Source organism: Salmo salar, chromosome ssa02 (genome assembly GCF_905237065.1).
Source record: "Salmo salar chromosome ssa02, Ssal_v3.1, whole genome shotgun sequence".
NCBI classification, from domain to species: domain Eukaryota; kingdom Metazoa; phylum Chordata; class Actinopteri; order Salmoniformes; family Salmonidae; genus Salmo; species Salmo salar.
Window position 1 is genome coordinate 71,341,135 of NC_059443.1, and position 16,353 is coordinate 71,357,487.

Here is a 16,353-nt window from a genome sequence, read left to right on the forward strand (position 1 = left end):
TCCTTGTGGCGGCATGCCCGCTGTCAGAGAGACTACCAAGGTAAACCACCAGAGGGGGGGACCGCAACGGCGATCACCAACCAGGACATCCCCTGGCCCTTCCTGGGGTACTTTACAGCTTCCAGGGAACCTACCAAGGTACACCAATTGAGGAGACCGCAATGGCGATCACCAACCGGACATCAACTGCCCATCCTTGTGGTGGACGGCTCCGCTTTCAGAGAGCCTACCAAGTTCAACCACCAGAGAGGACTGCAACGATGATCTACCAATGGGACATCACGTGGTCATGATTTTATGTTGATTTGTAACTTGCAGGATAAACAAGATCCAAACCACCAGGGGGGTATGTCATGACGTTGGCCTCTTTTGGTACAATTTTGTGATACTCAGAAGAGACAATATAGCCATATTACCATAAAACTGTTTATATAATAGACTCAGTTTAAGACTTGCCTCATATGGGTGTATGGAATGTATTAATAAGGATAAAGCTTTTGTAAGACATTGAGATGCTATGTACTGATGTAATGTGATAGAATTGTATTTCTGTAACCAAATCTAACTCAGTCATAGGCACGCCCCAGGGACACATACAGGACCAGGCGTCATTTGACCAGCCTGTTCGATGGGCACTATAAAACACTCCCTGATTTACATTTCTCCAGACCAGGCCTACACTCTATGGCCAGAGGTTTGACCATCCAAGTACTCTACTGAAAGTGAACCATACCACGTGGTTAACTTTTAGACTATTGATACCGACAGAATAAGAACAAGTCTTTGATATTAATTATTAGTCTGCAGCTAAGTAAATTATATCATCGAACGGGAAGACCAACGAAACAACCATTCTATGACGACATTAATGAATGTCGCTCTGAAAGATCCATTCTAACCGAGAGAGAGAGAGAGAGAGAGAACGCGGACAAAACTCCCCAACAGAACTACTCTCCAACAAGAATCAGAACGACACACTGAGCGTAAATATATATATTGATTGCAATTGTTCCCGAATGAGTGAGCCTTCAATTGTCAATTGTAATATTAATGAACTCTGTGTAAACTTCTCAGCTGACCATTTATGACCCATTGTTCAACAGGCCGACCAGCCTGTTTAGCCCACAAGTGCACATTCCGATACCAATCCTTTGTGACAATAATTACTGTTTGTATGTTTTTCTGTTAATTACTTAGTGTAGTAAATAAATGATTTTAAGACAATTGATGTATGGATGATTTTAGTAAAGACTGGGTTCGTGCAGATACAACAATTTACGACGTTTTGGAATGAGACTGGACTAGAGGTAAATCCACCATTTAAACTTAGAAGATAATCGACCTATACTATAATAGAAAATAATATTATAGTACAGGAAAGTTATATTAGGAAAATTATAGCTTTGTAATCTGAATATTCTCCTTGGTGCCCCGACCTCCTAGTTAACCTGTTAGGGCTAGGGGATAGTATTTACACCGCTGGATAAAAAATTTACCCAATTTAATCTGGTTACCACTCCTACCCAGTAACTAGAATATGCATATACTTATTACATATGGATAGAAAACACCCTAAAGTTTCTAAAACTGTTTGAATGGTGTCTGTGAGTATAACAGAACTCATTTGGCAGGCAAAAATCTGAGAAGGTTTCATTCAGGCAGTGGCCTGTCTGACAAGGTGTTGTTCTTCTTGTCTCTGTTTATTGAAGAGTGAGGATCTTAGCTGTCCCGTGACACTTCCTACGGCTGCCATAGGGTCTCAGAAGGCGGTAAAAAGCTGAATCGTGGCTTTGCAGGCTCTGGCTGAAAAAAAGTAGCGCGTTTGGGTAGTGGCTGGTTACAGTACTGTGAGACTCAGGCTCGTGCCCGCGTCGACCGAAAGCTTTGTTTACTTTCCTCTGTTTAGCTAAATGGACATTCCCGGTCGGAATATTATCGCTTTTTACGAGAAAAATGGCATAAAAATGGATTTTAAACAGCGGTTGACATGCTTCGAAGTACGGTAATGGAATATTTAGATTTTTTTGTCACGAATTGCGCCATGCGCACGACCCTGATTTACCATTTCAGATAGTGTCTGGGACGCACGAACAAAACGCCGCTATTCGGATATAACGATGGATTATTTTGGACCAAACCAACATTTGTTATTGAAGTAGCAGTCCTGGGAGTGCATTCTGACAAAGACAACAAAAGGTAATCAAACTTTTATAATAGTAAACCTGATATTGGTGAGTGCTAAACTTGCCGGGTGTCTAAATAGCTAGCCCGTGATGCCTGGGCTATGTACTTAGAATATTGCAAAATGTGCTTTCACCAAAAAGCTATTTTAAAATCGGACATATCGAGTGCATAGAGGAGGTCTGTATCTATAATTCTTAAAATAATTGTTATGCTTTTTGTGAACGCTTTATCGTGAGTAATTTAGTAAATTGTTACTAGGGTTGTCATCTGATGAAGATCATCAAAGGTTAGTGCTGCATTTAGCTGTCTTCTGGGTTTTTGTGACATTATATGCTAGCTTGAAAAATGGGTGTCTGATTATTTCTGGCTTGGTACTCTGCTGACATAATCTAATGTTTTGCTTTCGTTGTAAAGCCTTTTTGAAATCGGACAGTGTGGTTAGATTAACGAGAGTCTTATCTTTAAATGGCTGTAAAATAGTCATATGTTTGAGAAATTGAAGTAATAGGATTTTTAAGGTTTTGAAAATCGCGCCACAGGATAGCCGTGGCTGTTACGTAGGTGGGACGAATTCGTCCCGCCTAGCCTAGAGAGGTTAAATAGCTGTAAAATAGTCATATGTTTGAGAAATTGAAGTAATAGCATTTCAAATGTTTTGAAAATCGCGCCACAGGATTCAACTGGCTGTTACGTAGGTGGGACGAATTCGTCCCGCCTAGCCCAGAGAGGTTAATTACAAATAAACGATTGATCAGTTTAATCGCGTGATGATAATTACAGGGAGCTAATTGCTAAACATATCTTCCGTTTAATGGTACCCCCAAAGACACGACAAGTCCATCTTTAAGATGGACCCAAAGATGGAGGTGACCCTGGCCTTCACCTCGTCCAGCCGCGACAGCACGTCATGGCTGTAGACTGTCAGCAGCCAGACGGGTGAGGGCACCGGGGGCATCTCCGGTGGATCAGTGAACTGCCGCTAGGTGCCCAATGCCAGAAAGGCTCGCGCTCCCCGAGGTACTGTATACAACTCCGCATCCAGGACTCGCTGTGACTTTCACACAGCTTGCTGTAGGTCTGAGACGCACTGTTCCCCAAAGTGCGCGACCTCAGCATCCTCACAACCCGCAGGTCACAGGACAGCTTAGAGAGAGAGAGAGAGAGAGAGAGAGATAAAGCATATGAATGACATGCATTCATTTTACTTTATTACTAACTAACAAAATCTTGTGAACTTACTTGTATGTCAATATTGCTGGAAACTGGCAGCGATGCCGAGCGTCCAGCTGACTGACAAGGTCCCGTGACCACCCCGCGACCTTCTTCTTACACCGACCGCATTCCAGGTACTCAGTGGCCATGAGATACCAGCGGTCGATGTCCAAGACCCTCCGGATGGTCTTCTGGAGCCCAGCCTTGCAGTGTGTGCCTCTGCACCCAGACTGGGGACATGCCAGCCTTTATGCCCATATACGTGCGGGCATTCAAAGGAACAGCTGACATGCGAAGAAGGGGTCGGGGGAAGCGGGTGGCTGATTGGAGATCGGCCGCGGTTGGGGAGGTGTCCACCATGTGACCAGGTCAGTGGTGAGTGTCGACCTCCCAAAGCTGTTCCTGGTGAACAGCGTGCGGCCGATCCCCCGCTGCTGCTCCTTGGTGAGAGATGGACACCAACTCTCTGGAAGCAGCAGCTGAGTGAGAGGAGAGAGTGATGGGATGGGGGAGAAGGAATAAACCTTACGGACCTTTTGCAGAAGCTGAGTCTTTGCCTAACTATTATTAAACCCAGGGTCTTACAAACCTTGGGGATTGGTCAAAGCTTAAATAATTGTTTAGTTATCATCATTGGGATTGAAAATTCTCGTGACGGGGGGGACCTGTAGGGCTACGGCTTTTGCAGTGACACAAAAATAAATAGGTTAAATGAATGAATGAATAAATAAAATAAATGCATGCATGCATGAATGGACAGACATACAGTGCCTTGCGAAAGTATTCGGCCCCCTTGAACTTTTCGACCTTTTGCCACATTTCAGGCTTCAAACATAAAGATATAAAACTGTAATTTTTTGTGAAGAATCAACAACAAGTGGGACACAATTATGAAGTGTAACGAAATTTATTGGATGTTTCAAACTTTTTTAACAAATAAAAAACTGAAAAATTGTCCGTGCTAAATTATTCAGCCCCTTTACTTTCAGTGCAGCAAACTCTCTCCAGAAGTTCAGTGAGGATCTCTGAATGATCCAATGTTGACCTAAATGACTAATGATGATAAATAGAATCCACCTGTGTGTAATCAAGTCTCCGTATAAATGCACCTGCTCTGTGATAGTCTCAGAGGTCCGTTTAAAGCGCAGAGAGCATCATGAAGAACAAGGAACACACCAGGCAGGTCCGAGATACTGTTGTGGAGAAGTTTAAAGCCGGATTTGGATACAAAAAGATTTCCCAAGCTTTAAACATCACAAGGAGCACTGTGCAAGCGATAATATTGAAATGGAAGGAGTATCAGACCACTGCAAATCTCACGAAGACCCGGCCGTCCCTCTAAACTTTCAGCTCATACAAGGAGAAGACTGATCAGAGATGCAGCCAAGAGGCCCATGATCACTCTGGATGAACTGCAGAGATCTACAGCTGAGGTGGGAGACTCTGTCCATAGGACAACAATCAGTCGTATACTGCACAAATCTGGCCTTTATGGAAGAGTGGCAAGAAGAAAGCCATTTCTTAAAGATATCCATAAAAAGTGTCGTTTAAAGTTTGCCACTAGCCACCTGGGAGACACACCAAACATGTGGAAGAAGGTGCTCTGGTTAGATGAAACCAAAATCAAACTTTTTGGCAACAATGCAAAACGTTATGTTTGGCGTAAAAGCAACACAGCACATCACCCTGAACACACCATCCCCACTGTCAAACATGGTGGTGGCAGCATCATGGTTTGGGCCTGCTTTTCTTCAGCAGGGGCAGGGAAGATGGTTAAAATTGATGGGAAGATGGATGGAGCCAAATACAGGACCATTCTGGAAGAAAACCTGATGGAGTCTGCAAAAGACCTGAGACTGGGACGGAGATTTGTCTTCCAACAAGACAATGATCCAAAACATAAAGCAAAATCTACAATGGAATGGTTCACAAATAAACATATCCAGGTGTTAGAATGGCCAAGTCAAAGTCCAGACCTGAATCCAATCGAGAATCTGTGGAAAGAACTGAAAACTGCTGTTCACAAACGCTCTCCATCCAACCTCACTGAGCTCGAGCTGTTTTGCAAGGAGGAATGGGCAAAAATTTCAGTCTCTCGATGTGCAAAACTGATAGAGACATACCCCAAGCGACTTACAGCTGTAATCGCAGCAAAAGGTGGCGCTACAAAGTATTAACTTAAGGGGGCTGAATAATTTTGCACGCCCAATTTTTCAGTTTTTATTTGTTAAAAAAGTTTGAAATATCCAATAAATTTCGTTCCACTTCATGATTGTGTCCCACTTGTTGTTGATTCTTCACAAAAAATTACAGTTTTATATCTTTATGTTTGAAGCCTGAAATGTGGCAAAAGGTCGAAAAGTTCAAGGGGGCCGAATACTTTCGCAAGGCACTGTATTACAAATGTAGATAAGTGATTAAGTTAATACCACATTCCAACATGCCCAGATGAATATCAATCAGTGATAGGATGTAACAAAAAAAATGTATGAGTGTTGGTCAAGTTTGAGAGTAAAACTGAAATGAAATTTGTGATTAAAATGGAAAAGAGAAAGTCATGATTACGTGACATACAGGATGACTGCTACATACAGGATGACAGCTACATTCAGGATGACAGCTACATGCAGCATGACAGCTACATGCAGGATGACAGCCACAGTGGCAAGGTAAGATATTTAATAGTTCATACATGCAGTGACTCTCCTCTAAACCCAGATGACTCTTACCAATACATATCCTTGGGCTGATGATAGGGAAAAATTGAACACACTTTAATATGTCAGCAGACTACAACTGAATACTTATCAAAACTTATCAAATGTCCTATGTCATTTAACAGTGACGTAAAAACATTCATGTGTCTATGTCAGCAGCTGCTTTGACCAGCTCTGCGTCCGATAGATCTGTTGGTGGCAGTGCTGGTCGAGGGAAAGACACCCCTATATCACGTGGAGAGAGAAAGGATTGTGAGCTACACAGCTTATCCAAAAAGTTTATATTATCTTACATGTGTAACTTCACACTCACCTTGAACTGCAGGCTGAGAAGCAATGAGTTTCTTCATCTTCGCCTGCAGTTCACCTGGGCGAGAGAGCGCCTTGAAAGGAACGCGGAGATCGCAGGACCAAGAGGCCATTGAAAACAAAACATAGCAAATATGTCAGCGTTTCCAACTGTGTGGAACAAGTAGAATTATATTTTCCTTTAAGATGATATGTAACACTTACGTAGCCGCACTCTTGGGCCGGGTGGTGCTGGCTGCGGCGGGCCTGGCCACAGCAGCTACCCCGTCCTGGTCTCTGCGTTGAATGTAGTTAATCAAGGCGGCCATCGCACTCCCAGGATAACGGGGTGTCTGCATCCTCATGCTCCTGACATATCTGTGTGAGACACAGCAGAGGGAATGTTTCAGATGTAAAATGTTGCATAAAACACACTGAGATGAACATAGAAAACACAAAAGACACGCGCCCCTTACTTTATCCTGTCCGCACCCGTAGCCTCATACAGGTCCTGCAGTGTGTCCCACTTGTACTTCCCGATGCCAACAAGGGCCTTGCCCTCCTGGCCTGAAATCAGCACGGGAACCAATTAACTGTCAGAGCAAAAGAGTTACATCTTACATACAATGAGGAGAATTAAACAAACTCACCTGGCTGGGAGGACAGGACTTTAGCTTCCTCGTGTGCCCGGTTGAACCTGACCATCTCATCGAAGGCCGGATAGGCGCACGAGTAGCGAGTCAAGGCGTCCTTGTTGGCCATCAGGGGATGCTGGGAAACACTGCGCTCTCGCGCCCTCTCCTTCTGATGCACTGTTATCACGTGCACCATGTAGCCCACGTCGTTCTCCATCATCCACTTGAAGGTCTGACCCCGGTACTTGAAGGTCTGACCCCGGTACTTGCCGAACTGAACCGTGCACCGGCTCAGGACGACCATCTCTGCACCGGGGTCATCTCCCTCGGAGACGACGCGGGCTCCAGCCTCTGCCTCCACTTCCTCCCACTTCTTAGCCCTCACAGGAGGGCCCTGAGCACCCAAAGCAGGGGGGCCGTCAGCGGCCACTTTCACTGCCTGGGGTGAGGCCTTGAGGACCAACTCCTGTGAGGGCGTGAACCGGAACATTGGATTTTCCATTTTAGGAGGCAAGAAAAAAAACTATTATCATGACTGATGAGTGCAGTGACAAGTGACAGCATAACTGTATTAGATACATATAAAGGAACTTACGTTTGCTTGATAGGTCTCCTAGGAGGAGGACAGGGCATAGGATGATATCAGTGGTATGGTTTGGGGGGTGCCGGGTTAGGGTTAGGTTGATTATTAACTCATATGCAGTTAAATTCAGTTTAGTTAAATTCATAGAAAGACACGTTTGCCCCAATGACAATCAGGCTGTCACATATACAGTGCATTCAACTACATACACTTCAAACGCATGCCATAAAAAAATTAAGGAAAATAGACAATTAAATAGTATAGAATTCCAACTTTGAGTTGATATAAATGTTAGCTAAGGTTTTACAGGGTTGTCAGCGGTCAAATGAAGTTTGTGAGCTTTGTAATCCTTGTTTACAGTAGCTAGCAATCTACAGAGTTGTTAAATTACACAGTTCGGGTAGCCCCTGTAGTCAAATAAGTCGGTTGACTAGAGGAGTTGTCATATTTCACAATGTTTACTCGTAGATTATTTTTATTTCTTTGCCAACTAAGCACAATTCCCTCATAAATTCACCCGGTATCATCAATGTCTGTCAGAAAAATATTTCAGATCATCAATTTCAAATATTTTATAGCCGATGCTCACTTGCCTGCGCGCAGCATGCGGCACACTATACTATAGCTACAGTAGCTAGCTATCTACAGCCATTGTTAAATTACACAGTTCGGGTAGCCCCTGTAGTCAAACAATTCGGTGGGCTAGACGTGTTATAGTCATATTTCATCACATCTATAGTCCTTGATGTTAACTTGGTTGCAAATTAAGTAAAATTACCTCAGATACTCACCTGGTATGATCAATCAATGGCTGCCAGAAGAAGATTTTTGTGATGTAGTGATGTTACTAGAACTTCGGAGGACAATGATTGGTTAAAAAGTTTTGGAACAAGCTAGGCTCCTCATTGGTGAATTTTTGCTCTTTTTCTCCAATTTGGAACAAGCTGAAGCTCTGATTGGAGGAGATATTTCGAACAATTTGGAACATTTGGAACAGAGAAATTGGGAAGCAACGATATTGCCCATTCTTCTCTGTCCAAGGAGGAGGGGAAACGGGTTTTGCTGGGTGAGAGGAGGAGTTGGCAGGGATGTGTCAACAATGCATATTAAGTAGCCATGTGCTTTGAGCACCAGGTCTAAACAGTGATGACAGACAGACACAGAAGCCCAGTCTAGGAGTTTTAATGATGAACCAGAGTATACATAGGGAAACAGGATGAAATGAAAGATAATTATTGCAATGTAAATCCAATAAACATTAAATAAATGTCAGCAATCTATACACACAAAATAACACATGAGTCCCCTTCCACGCAATGGATCATCACTGTGTATTGGTAGGGACAAGGGTGGAATGAGATTTGAAGGAACCTCAGGACTCCTAAAAAGACAACATAGGGTCCTAGAAAGAGAGGAGGGTACATGGGGTCCATAGTCAAGCATACTTTATAAGTTTGCATCCCATTCCCTACAGTGCACTACTTTTGACCAGAGGCCATAGTAGCCTACTGTCTAGGTATCCCCAAGATGAGTCAGTTATAAGTTATCCCAAATCACACCCTATTCCTTATATAGTGCACTACTTTGGACCGTTTAAGCGAGGGGGCATGCTAATCTTCTCTGTATCGTTCCAAATTTAGTATATGTGCTACCGAAAAGAGCACTTTATAAGTGTAGGGGAGGCCATCATATAGTGAGCACAACCTCCTGACGTTTTGGATCTTGGTTGGGGTCAAACAGACCTTCAGAGGCTCAAAAACCACCCTTAGAAGATTCCCACAGGATATTGTATAGACATGAAACTGGTAGGGATAATAATGTATCGTTTAATGGCTACCTTGTGTGTTGTAATTTTTTCTGCCTCTGTCTCAGAGATTTGCAACGTATGCTGGGTTATATGCGACACGTATGCTGGGTGATATGCGAGTACACTGTCCGGTCTAGGACCTTGATAGGGTAGAACATAACGACGTAACAAAAGCCCTCGCACAAAACCCCACCCACTCACTGAAACCCGACACGCTCTGGGGCTGCATTCACAAAAGGTCCTCACACACAAACGTAGCAGGAAATGGAATTGGAAGGTGACTGTTTCAGCTTTCTTGTTGACACATTGCCAGTGTGGTTAATAAGAGTTTTAAAAACTGGTAGGTGGCGGGGAGAGAGAAAAAGGGAGAGAGAGAAGGGGGGAGAGAGAAGGGAGAGACAAAAAGGGGAGAGGGAGAGAATAAACAAGAAAATGGGGGAGAGAAAAACAAGAAAAAGGGGGAGAGAAAAGGGGAGAGAGTGAGCGAAAAAGGGGAAAGGGAGAGAAAGAACGAGAGAAAAAGAGGGGAGGGAGGGAGAGAAAAGGGAGAGGGAGAGATAAAAAGGGGAGGGAGAGAGAAAAAAATGCGAGAAAAAGGGGAGGGAGAGAAAAAACGAGAGAAAGAAAAAGAGGGGAAAGATGGAGAGAGAAAAAGGGAGAGAGAGTGAAAGGGGGATTGAGAAAAAGGGGGAGAGAAAAGGGGGTGAGAGAAAAGGGGGAGAGAGGGGAGAGAGAAAAAAGGGGAGCGAGAGAGAGAAAATTGAGAGAGAGAAAAAGGGGGAGAATGAGGAGAGAAAAGGGGGAGAGAGACAAAAAGGAGAGAGAGCGCAAAAGGGGAGAGAAAAAGGGAGGGAGGGAGAGAGAAGGGGAGAGAGAAAAAGGGAGGGAGAGAGAAAAAGGGAGAGAGAAATCGAAAGGGGGAGAGAGAGAAAAGGGAGAGAGAAAGTGGGAGAGAGCAGAGAGAGAGCAAAAGGGGAGAGAGAAAAGGGGAGAGAGAGAGAAAGGGAGAGAGAGAGAAAGGGAGAGAGAGAAAAGGGGAGAGAGAGAAAAGGGGAGAGAGAGAGAAAGGGGAGAGAGAGAAAAGGGGAGAGAGAAGAGAGCAAAAGGGGAGAGAGAGAAAAGGGGAGAGAGAAAAAGTGGGAGAGAGAGAAAAGGGGAGAGAGAAAGAGAGCAAAAGGGGGAGAGAGAAAGGGAGAGAGAGTGAGAGAGAAAGGGGAGATATATAATAGAGAGGGGTGCAAGGGGTCCATGTCCGGGTAGTGAGCACCCCCCACCCTGGCCATTTTGGACTTTATTCCAAAAATCTTCCAAAAAACAACAGAGTCCCACTTCTCTCTCATTGCACTATGTTAGTCTGTGGAACTTTGTCTGTGGAACAAAAATTGAACATAGTGTAATGAGAAAGAAATTGGACTCTCATTTTTCTGATGATTTAAAAAAATATATATATATTCTTCCTCATTCTCCCCCTTTCTTTCTCGCTGTCTCCCACTTTTTCTCCCTCCCCTTTTGCTCTCTCTCTCCCTCTTTTTCTCTCCCCCTTTATCTTTCTCTCGTTTTTTCTCTCCCTCCCCTTTCTGTCTCTCTCCTCTCTCTCTTTTTACTCTCTTTTTTCTCTTTCGCTCTCTTTTCTCTCTTTTCGCTCTCTCTCTTTTCCCTGTTTTTCTCTCGCTCTTTTTCTCTCTCTCTCTCTCTCTCTTCCCTCTCTCTTTTCTCTCTCTCTTCTTCTTTTTTCTCTCTCTCTCTTCCCTCTCTTTTCTCTCTCTCTTCTTCTTTTTTCTCTCTCTCTCTTCTCTCTCTTTTCTCTCTATTTTTTCTCTCTCTCTTTTCTCTCTCTTTTCCCTGTTTTTCTCTCACTCTTTTTTCTCTCTCTTTTTCTCTCTCTTCCCTCTCTCTTCTCTCGCTCTCTTCCCTCTCTCTTTTCTCTCTCTCTTCTTCTTTTTTCTCTCTCTCTCTCTTTTCCCTGTTTTTCTCTCACTCTTTTTTCTCTCTCTCTCTCTTTTTTCTCTCTCTTCCCTCTCTCTTCTCTCGCTCTCTTCCCTCTCTCTTTTCTCTCTCTCTTCTTCTTTTTTCTCTCTCTCTCTTTTCTCTCTTTTCTCTCTCTTTTTCCCTCTCTCTCTTTTCCCTGTTTTTCTCTCACTCTTTTTTCTCTCTCTCTCTCTTCCCTCTCTCTTCTCTCGCTCTCTTCCCTCTCTCTTTTCTCTCTCTCTTCTTCTTTTTTCTCTCTCTCCCTCTCTCTCTCTCTTTTTCTCTCTCGCTTTCTCATTTTTCCCTCTTTTTTCCCTCTCTTTTCCCTCTCTCTTTTTACCTCTCTTTTCTCTCTCTCTCTTTTTCCCCCTCTCTCTCTCTTTTCTCTCTCTCTCTCTCTCTTCCCTCTCTCTCTTTTTTCTCTCTCTCTCCCGCTCTCTTTTTTCTTTCTCTCTCTTCCCTCTTTTCTCTCTCTCTCTTTTCTCTCTCTCTCTCTCTCTTTTTTCCCCTTTCTTTTTTCCCTCTCTCTCTTTTCTCTCTCTCTCCTTTCCCTCTCTCTCTCTCTTTTTTCCCTTTCTCTCTCTCTCTTTTTTCGATCTCGCTCTTTTTTCTCTCTCTCTTTTTTCTCTCTCTCTCTTCTCTTTTCCCTGTCTCTTTTTTCCCTCTCTCTCTCTTTTCCCTCTCTCTCTCTTTTCTCTCCCTCTCTCTTTTTTCCCTCTTTTATCTCTCTCTTTTTTCTCTTTCCCTCTTTTTTCCTCTCTCTCTCTCTCTCTCTCTCTTTTTCACTCTCTCTCTCTTTTTCTTTCTCTCTTTTCTATCTCTCTTTATTCTCTCTTTTTACTCTCGCTCTCTTTTCTCTCTCTCTCTCTTTTTTCTCTCTCTCTCTCTCTCTCTCTCTTTACTCACTCTTTTTTCTCTCTTTCGCTCTCTTTTCTCTCTCTCTCTTTTCCCTCTTTTTTTTCTCTCTCTTCCCTCTCTCTTCCCTCTCTCTCTTCTCTCTCTTTTCTCTCTTTCGCTCTCTTTTCTCTTTTCTTTCTCTCTCTCTTTTCCCTGTTTTTCTCTTGCTCTTTTTTCTCTCGCTCTCTTTTCCCTGTTTTTCTCTCTCTCTTTTTTCTCTCTCTTCCCTCTCTCTTTTCTCTCTCTTCTTCTTTTTTCTCTCTCTCTTCTCTCTCTTTTCTCTCTCTCTTTTCTCTCTCTTTATTCCCTCTCTCTTTTCTCTCTTTTTTCCCCCTCTCTCTCTTTTCCCTGTTTTTCTCTCTCTCTTTTTTCTCTCTCTCTCTCTTTTTTCTCATTCTTCCCTCTCTCTTCTCTCTCTCTTTCTTCCCTCTCTCTTTTCTCTCTCTCTTCTTCTTTTCTCTCTCTCTCTCTCTTCTCTCTTTTTTCTCTCTCTTTCTCTCGCTCTCTTTTTTCTCTCTCTCTCTTTTCTCTCCCTCCCTCTCTCTTTTTAATTTATTTTCTCTCCCTATCTCTTTTTTCCCTCTTTTTTCTCTCTCTCTTTCTCTTTTTTCCTTCTTTTTTCCCTCTCTCTTTTCCCTCTCTCTTTTTCCCTCTATTTTCTCTCTCTCTTTTTTCCCCCTCTCTCTCTCTTTTCTCTCTCCTTTTCTCTCTCTTTTGTCTCCCCGTCTCTCTTTTCTCTCTTTCTTTTCTCTCTCTTTTCTCTCTCTCTTTTTTCCCTCTCTCTCTCTCTTTTTTCCCTCTCTCTTTTTTCTCTTTCCCTCTTTTTTCTTCTCAGTCTCTCTCCCTCTCTTTTCTCTGTTTCTCTTTTTTCCCTCTTTCTCCGCTCTTTTTTCTCTCTCGCTCTTTTTTCTCTCGCTCTTTTTTTCTCGCTCTCTCTCTTTTCCCTCTCTCTCTTTATTCTCTCTCTCTTTTTTCCCTCTTTTTTCTCTTTTTTCTCTCTCTCTCCCTCTCTTTTTTCCCTCTCTCTCTCTCTTTTCTCTCCCTCTCTCCTTTTTCTCTCTCTTTTCTCTCTCCCTCTTTTTTCTCTCTCTCTCTCTTTTCTCTCCCTCTCTCCTTTTTCTCTCTCCCTCTTTTTTCTCTCTCTCTCTCTCTCCCTCTGTCTTTTCCCTCTCTCCTCTCTTTTTTCCCTCTTTTTTCTCTCTCTCTTTCTTTTCTCTCTCCTCTCTCTCTTTTTTCCCTCTCTCTCTCTCTTTTTCTCTCTCTTCTCTCGCTCTCTTTCCCTCTCTCTTTTCAATTCAATTCAATTCAATTCAATTCGCTTTATTGGCATGACGTAACAATATACATATTGCCAAAGCTTATTTTGGATATTTACAATATAAAAATAAATAAAAATGAGAATCAAATATTGTCAACGGGACAACAGTAACAACAATAACCAAGGGTCAAAATAACCAACACATTGAACAATAACAATAATCATACAGTAGAGGACATGTGCAGGTTTATTGGTCTGTCAGACACTGTCCCTCAACTTATGGCAGGCAGCAATGTAGTGCGCTGCCAACCCACAGCTCTCTGCGTCCTCCCCCCAACAGGACGGGTAGCCTATCCTCATCAGAGGGTCTGTGAAACCTTGAATAAGGGTTTCAAATTTGAAATGACACTCTCTAATTGTTTTATATTTTTGACATTTTGTCAGGAAATGTAGCTCCGTCTCAGGTTCTGCTGTGGTGCAGTGGTTGCACAGCCTTTCCTCTACAGGGAGCCAGGTTTTCCTGTGTCTACCCTTTTCAATGGCAAGGCTGTGCTCACTGAGCCTGTACTTTGTCAAGGTTTTTCTAAGGTTTTGATCAGTAACCATGGTCAAATATTTAGCCATAGTGTACTGTCGATTTAGGGGCCAGATAGCACTGCATTTTTGCTTTGTGTTTGTGCTTGTGTTTCCCAATAAGCAATGTAGTTTTGTTTTGACTGTGTTGTAATTTGGTTTATTCTGATTGATTGGATGTTCTGGTCCTGAGGCTTCAGTGTTTTAGTAGAACAGGTTAGTGAACTCAGCCCCAGGACCAGCTGGATGAGGGGACTCTTTTCTTTGCTCAGCTCTTGGCATTGCAGGGATTGGTAATGATATGAGAGGGGGTCACTGTATTTTAGATGTTTCCAAAACTTAATTGCTCTTTTTTGAGTTTTTATTATTAGTGGATATTGGCCTAATTCTGCCCTGCATGCATTGTTTGTAGTTTTCCTCTGGACACGTAGGAGAATCTTACAGAACTCTGCATGTAGGGTTTCAATGGAGTGTTTGTCCCATTTGATGAAATCTTGTTTTGCAAGTGGACCCCACACCTCGCTGCCATAAAGTGCAATTGGTTCAATGACATATTCAATTAGTTTTAGCCAAATTTTAATAGGTATTTCAATTTGAATTTGCTTTTTAATGGCGTAGAATGCCCCTGCGTGCTTTCTCTCTCAGTTCATTCACTGCCTCATTAAGGTGTCCAGTTGAGCTTATTTTTAAACCTAAGTAATTGTAGTGTGTACAGTACTCTATATATTTTGTACCAATTGAGAACTTTGGTCTAATTCCCTGAGATCTGGATCTTCTCTGGAAAATCATTATTTTAGTCTTTTTGGGGTTTACTGCCAGGGCCCAGGTCTGGCAGTACTGCTCTAGCAGGTCCAGGCTCTGCTGTAGGCCAGGTGCTGTGGGTGACATCAGGCATAGGTCATCTGCGAAGAGTAGGCATTTAACTTCTGAATTGTGGAGACTAACACCAGGGGCTGAGGATTTTTCTAGAATAGTGGCCAATTCGTTAATGTAAATATTGAATAGTGCAGGGCTCAGATTGCAACCCTGATCCGAAGGCCCGCCCCTGGTTAAAGAATTCTGTTCTTTTCTTACCAATTTTAATGCTGCACGTATTGCCAGTATACATTGATTTAATTATGTCATATGTTTTTCCCCCTACACCACTTTCAATAACTTTGTAGAACAGTCCTGTATGCCAAATAGAATCAAATGCTTTTTGGAAGTCGATAAAGCAAGCGTATATTTTGGTATTATTTTGGTGGACATGTTTATCTATCAGGGTGTGTAAGGTGTAAATATGATCAGTTGTGCGATGTTTTGGTATAAATCCAATTTGGCTTTTACTCAAGACATTGTGCTTATTAAGGAAGTTTAGAACTCTTACATTGATGATACTACAGAAAACCTTCCCCAGGTTACTGTTCACACAAATGCCTCTGTAATTGTTAGGGTCAAATTTGTCTCCGTTCTTAAAGATTGGGGTTATGAGTCCTTGATTCCAGATGTCAGGGAAATAACCTACACTCAGGATCAAATTAAACAGTTTTAATATAGCCAATTGAAATTTTGCACTAGTGAGTTTGAGCATCTCATTTTGGATGCCATCAGGTCCGCATGCTTTTTTTTAAATTTGAGGGCCTGAAGTTTCTTATAGAGCTCCCTGGTCAGTAATTGGGGAGTCCAATGGGTTTTGATTGTCCTTTATAGCTTTTTCTAATCCATTCAACTTCTCATGGATTTAGCGTTGTTCTGCGTTTGTGTCAATTTGAACGGTGTTGTAGAGTGTTTTGAAATGGGTCGTCCATACGTCACCATTTTGTATCGCTAATTCCTCTTGTTTAGATTTTTTTAGTTTTTTCCAATTTTGCCAAAAGTTGTTTGTGTTTATGGACTCCTCAATTAGTGTCAGCTGCTTGCTGTTGTACTGTGCTTTTTTGGTTCTGAGTGTACGTTTATAGAGTTTTAAAGTCTCACAGTAATGAAGGCGTAGTTCACCATTATTTGGGTCTCTGTGCTTTTGGTTGGATAGTGTTCTAAGGTTTTTCCTTATAATTTTACAATCTGCATCAAACCAGTTGTCATCTGCGATTTTTTTAGTTTAGTTTTTTATCAATTTCAATTGTGCTTCTTTTGCCGTTTGCCTGAATATATAGTTGATGTTTCGTACTGCTAGATTGATGCCTTCTTTACTGTGAGTGAATGTGGTATCCAGAAAGTTATCTCTCTTTTCTCTCTCTCTTCTTCTTTTT

At 42.5% G+C, this 16,353-nt stretch overlaps 1 protein-coding gene and 1 pseudogene across 1 annotated transcript; both read right to left on the reverse strand.

Moving 5' to 3' along the window:
- Positions 1-6,488: 6,488 nt before the first annotated feature.
- Positions 6,489-8,011, reverse strand: LOC106591694 (uncharacterized). Its single transcript, XM_014182918.2, has 3 exons — positions 7,052-8,011; positions 6,878-6,968; positions 6,489-6,779 (listed from the first exon to the last, which is right to left on the reverse strand). The coding sequence occupies exons 1-3, from the start codon at positions 7,536-7,538 to the stop codon at positions 6,623-6,625; spliced, it is 735 nt and encodes a 244-aa protein (XP_014038393.2). The 5' UTR covers positions 7,539-8,011; the 3' UTR covers positions 6,489-6,622.
- A 1,208-nt stretch (positions 8,012-9,219) lies between these two features.
- LOC123740239 (uncharacterized) lies at positions 9,220-9,283 on the reverse strand (annotated as a pseudogene).
- Between the last annotated feature and the right edge of the window lie 7,070 nt (positions 9,284-16,353).

Bases quoted from the DNA above. Each gene is read 5' to 3' on its own strand.
- LOC106591694 (XM_014182918.2), bottom strand. From the start codon at position 7,538: ATGGAAAATCCAATGTTCCGGTTCACGCCCTCACAGGAGTTGGTCCTC. The intron at 6,969-7,051 runs GTGAGTTTGTTT...TGCTGATTTCAG, and splicing joins AGTCCTGTCCTCCCAGCCAG to GCCAGGAGGGCAAGGCCCTT. The intron at 6,780-6,877 runs GTAAGGGGCGCG...TGTCTCACACAG, and splicing joins ACGGGTGCGGACAGGATAAA to ATATGTCAGGAGCATGAGGA.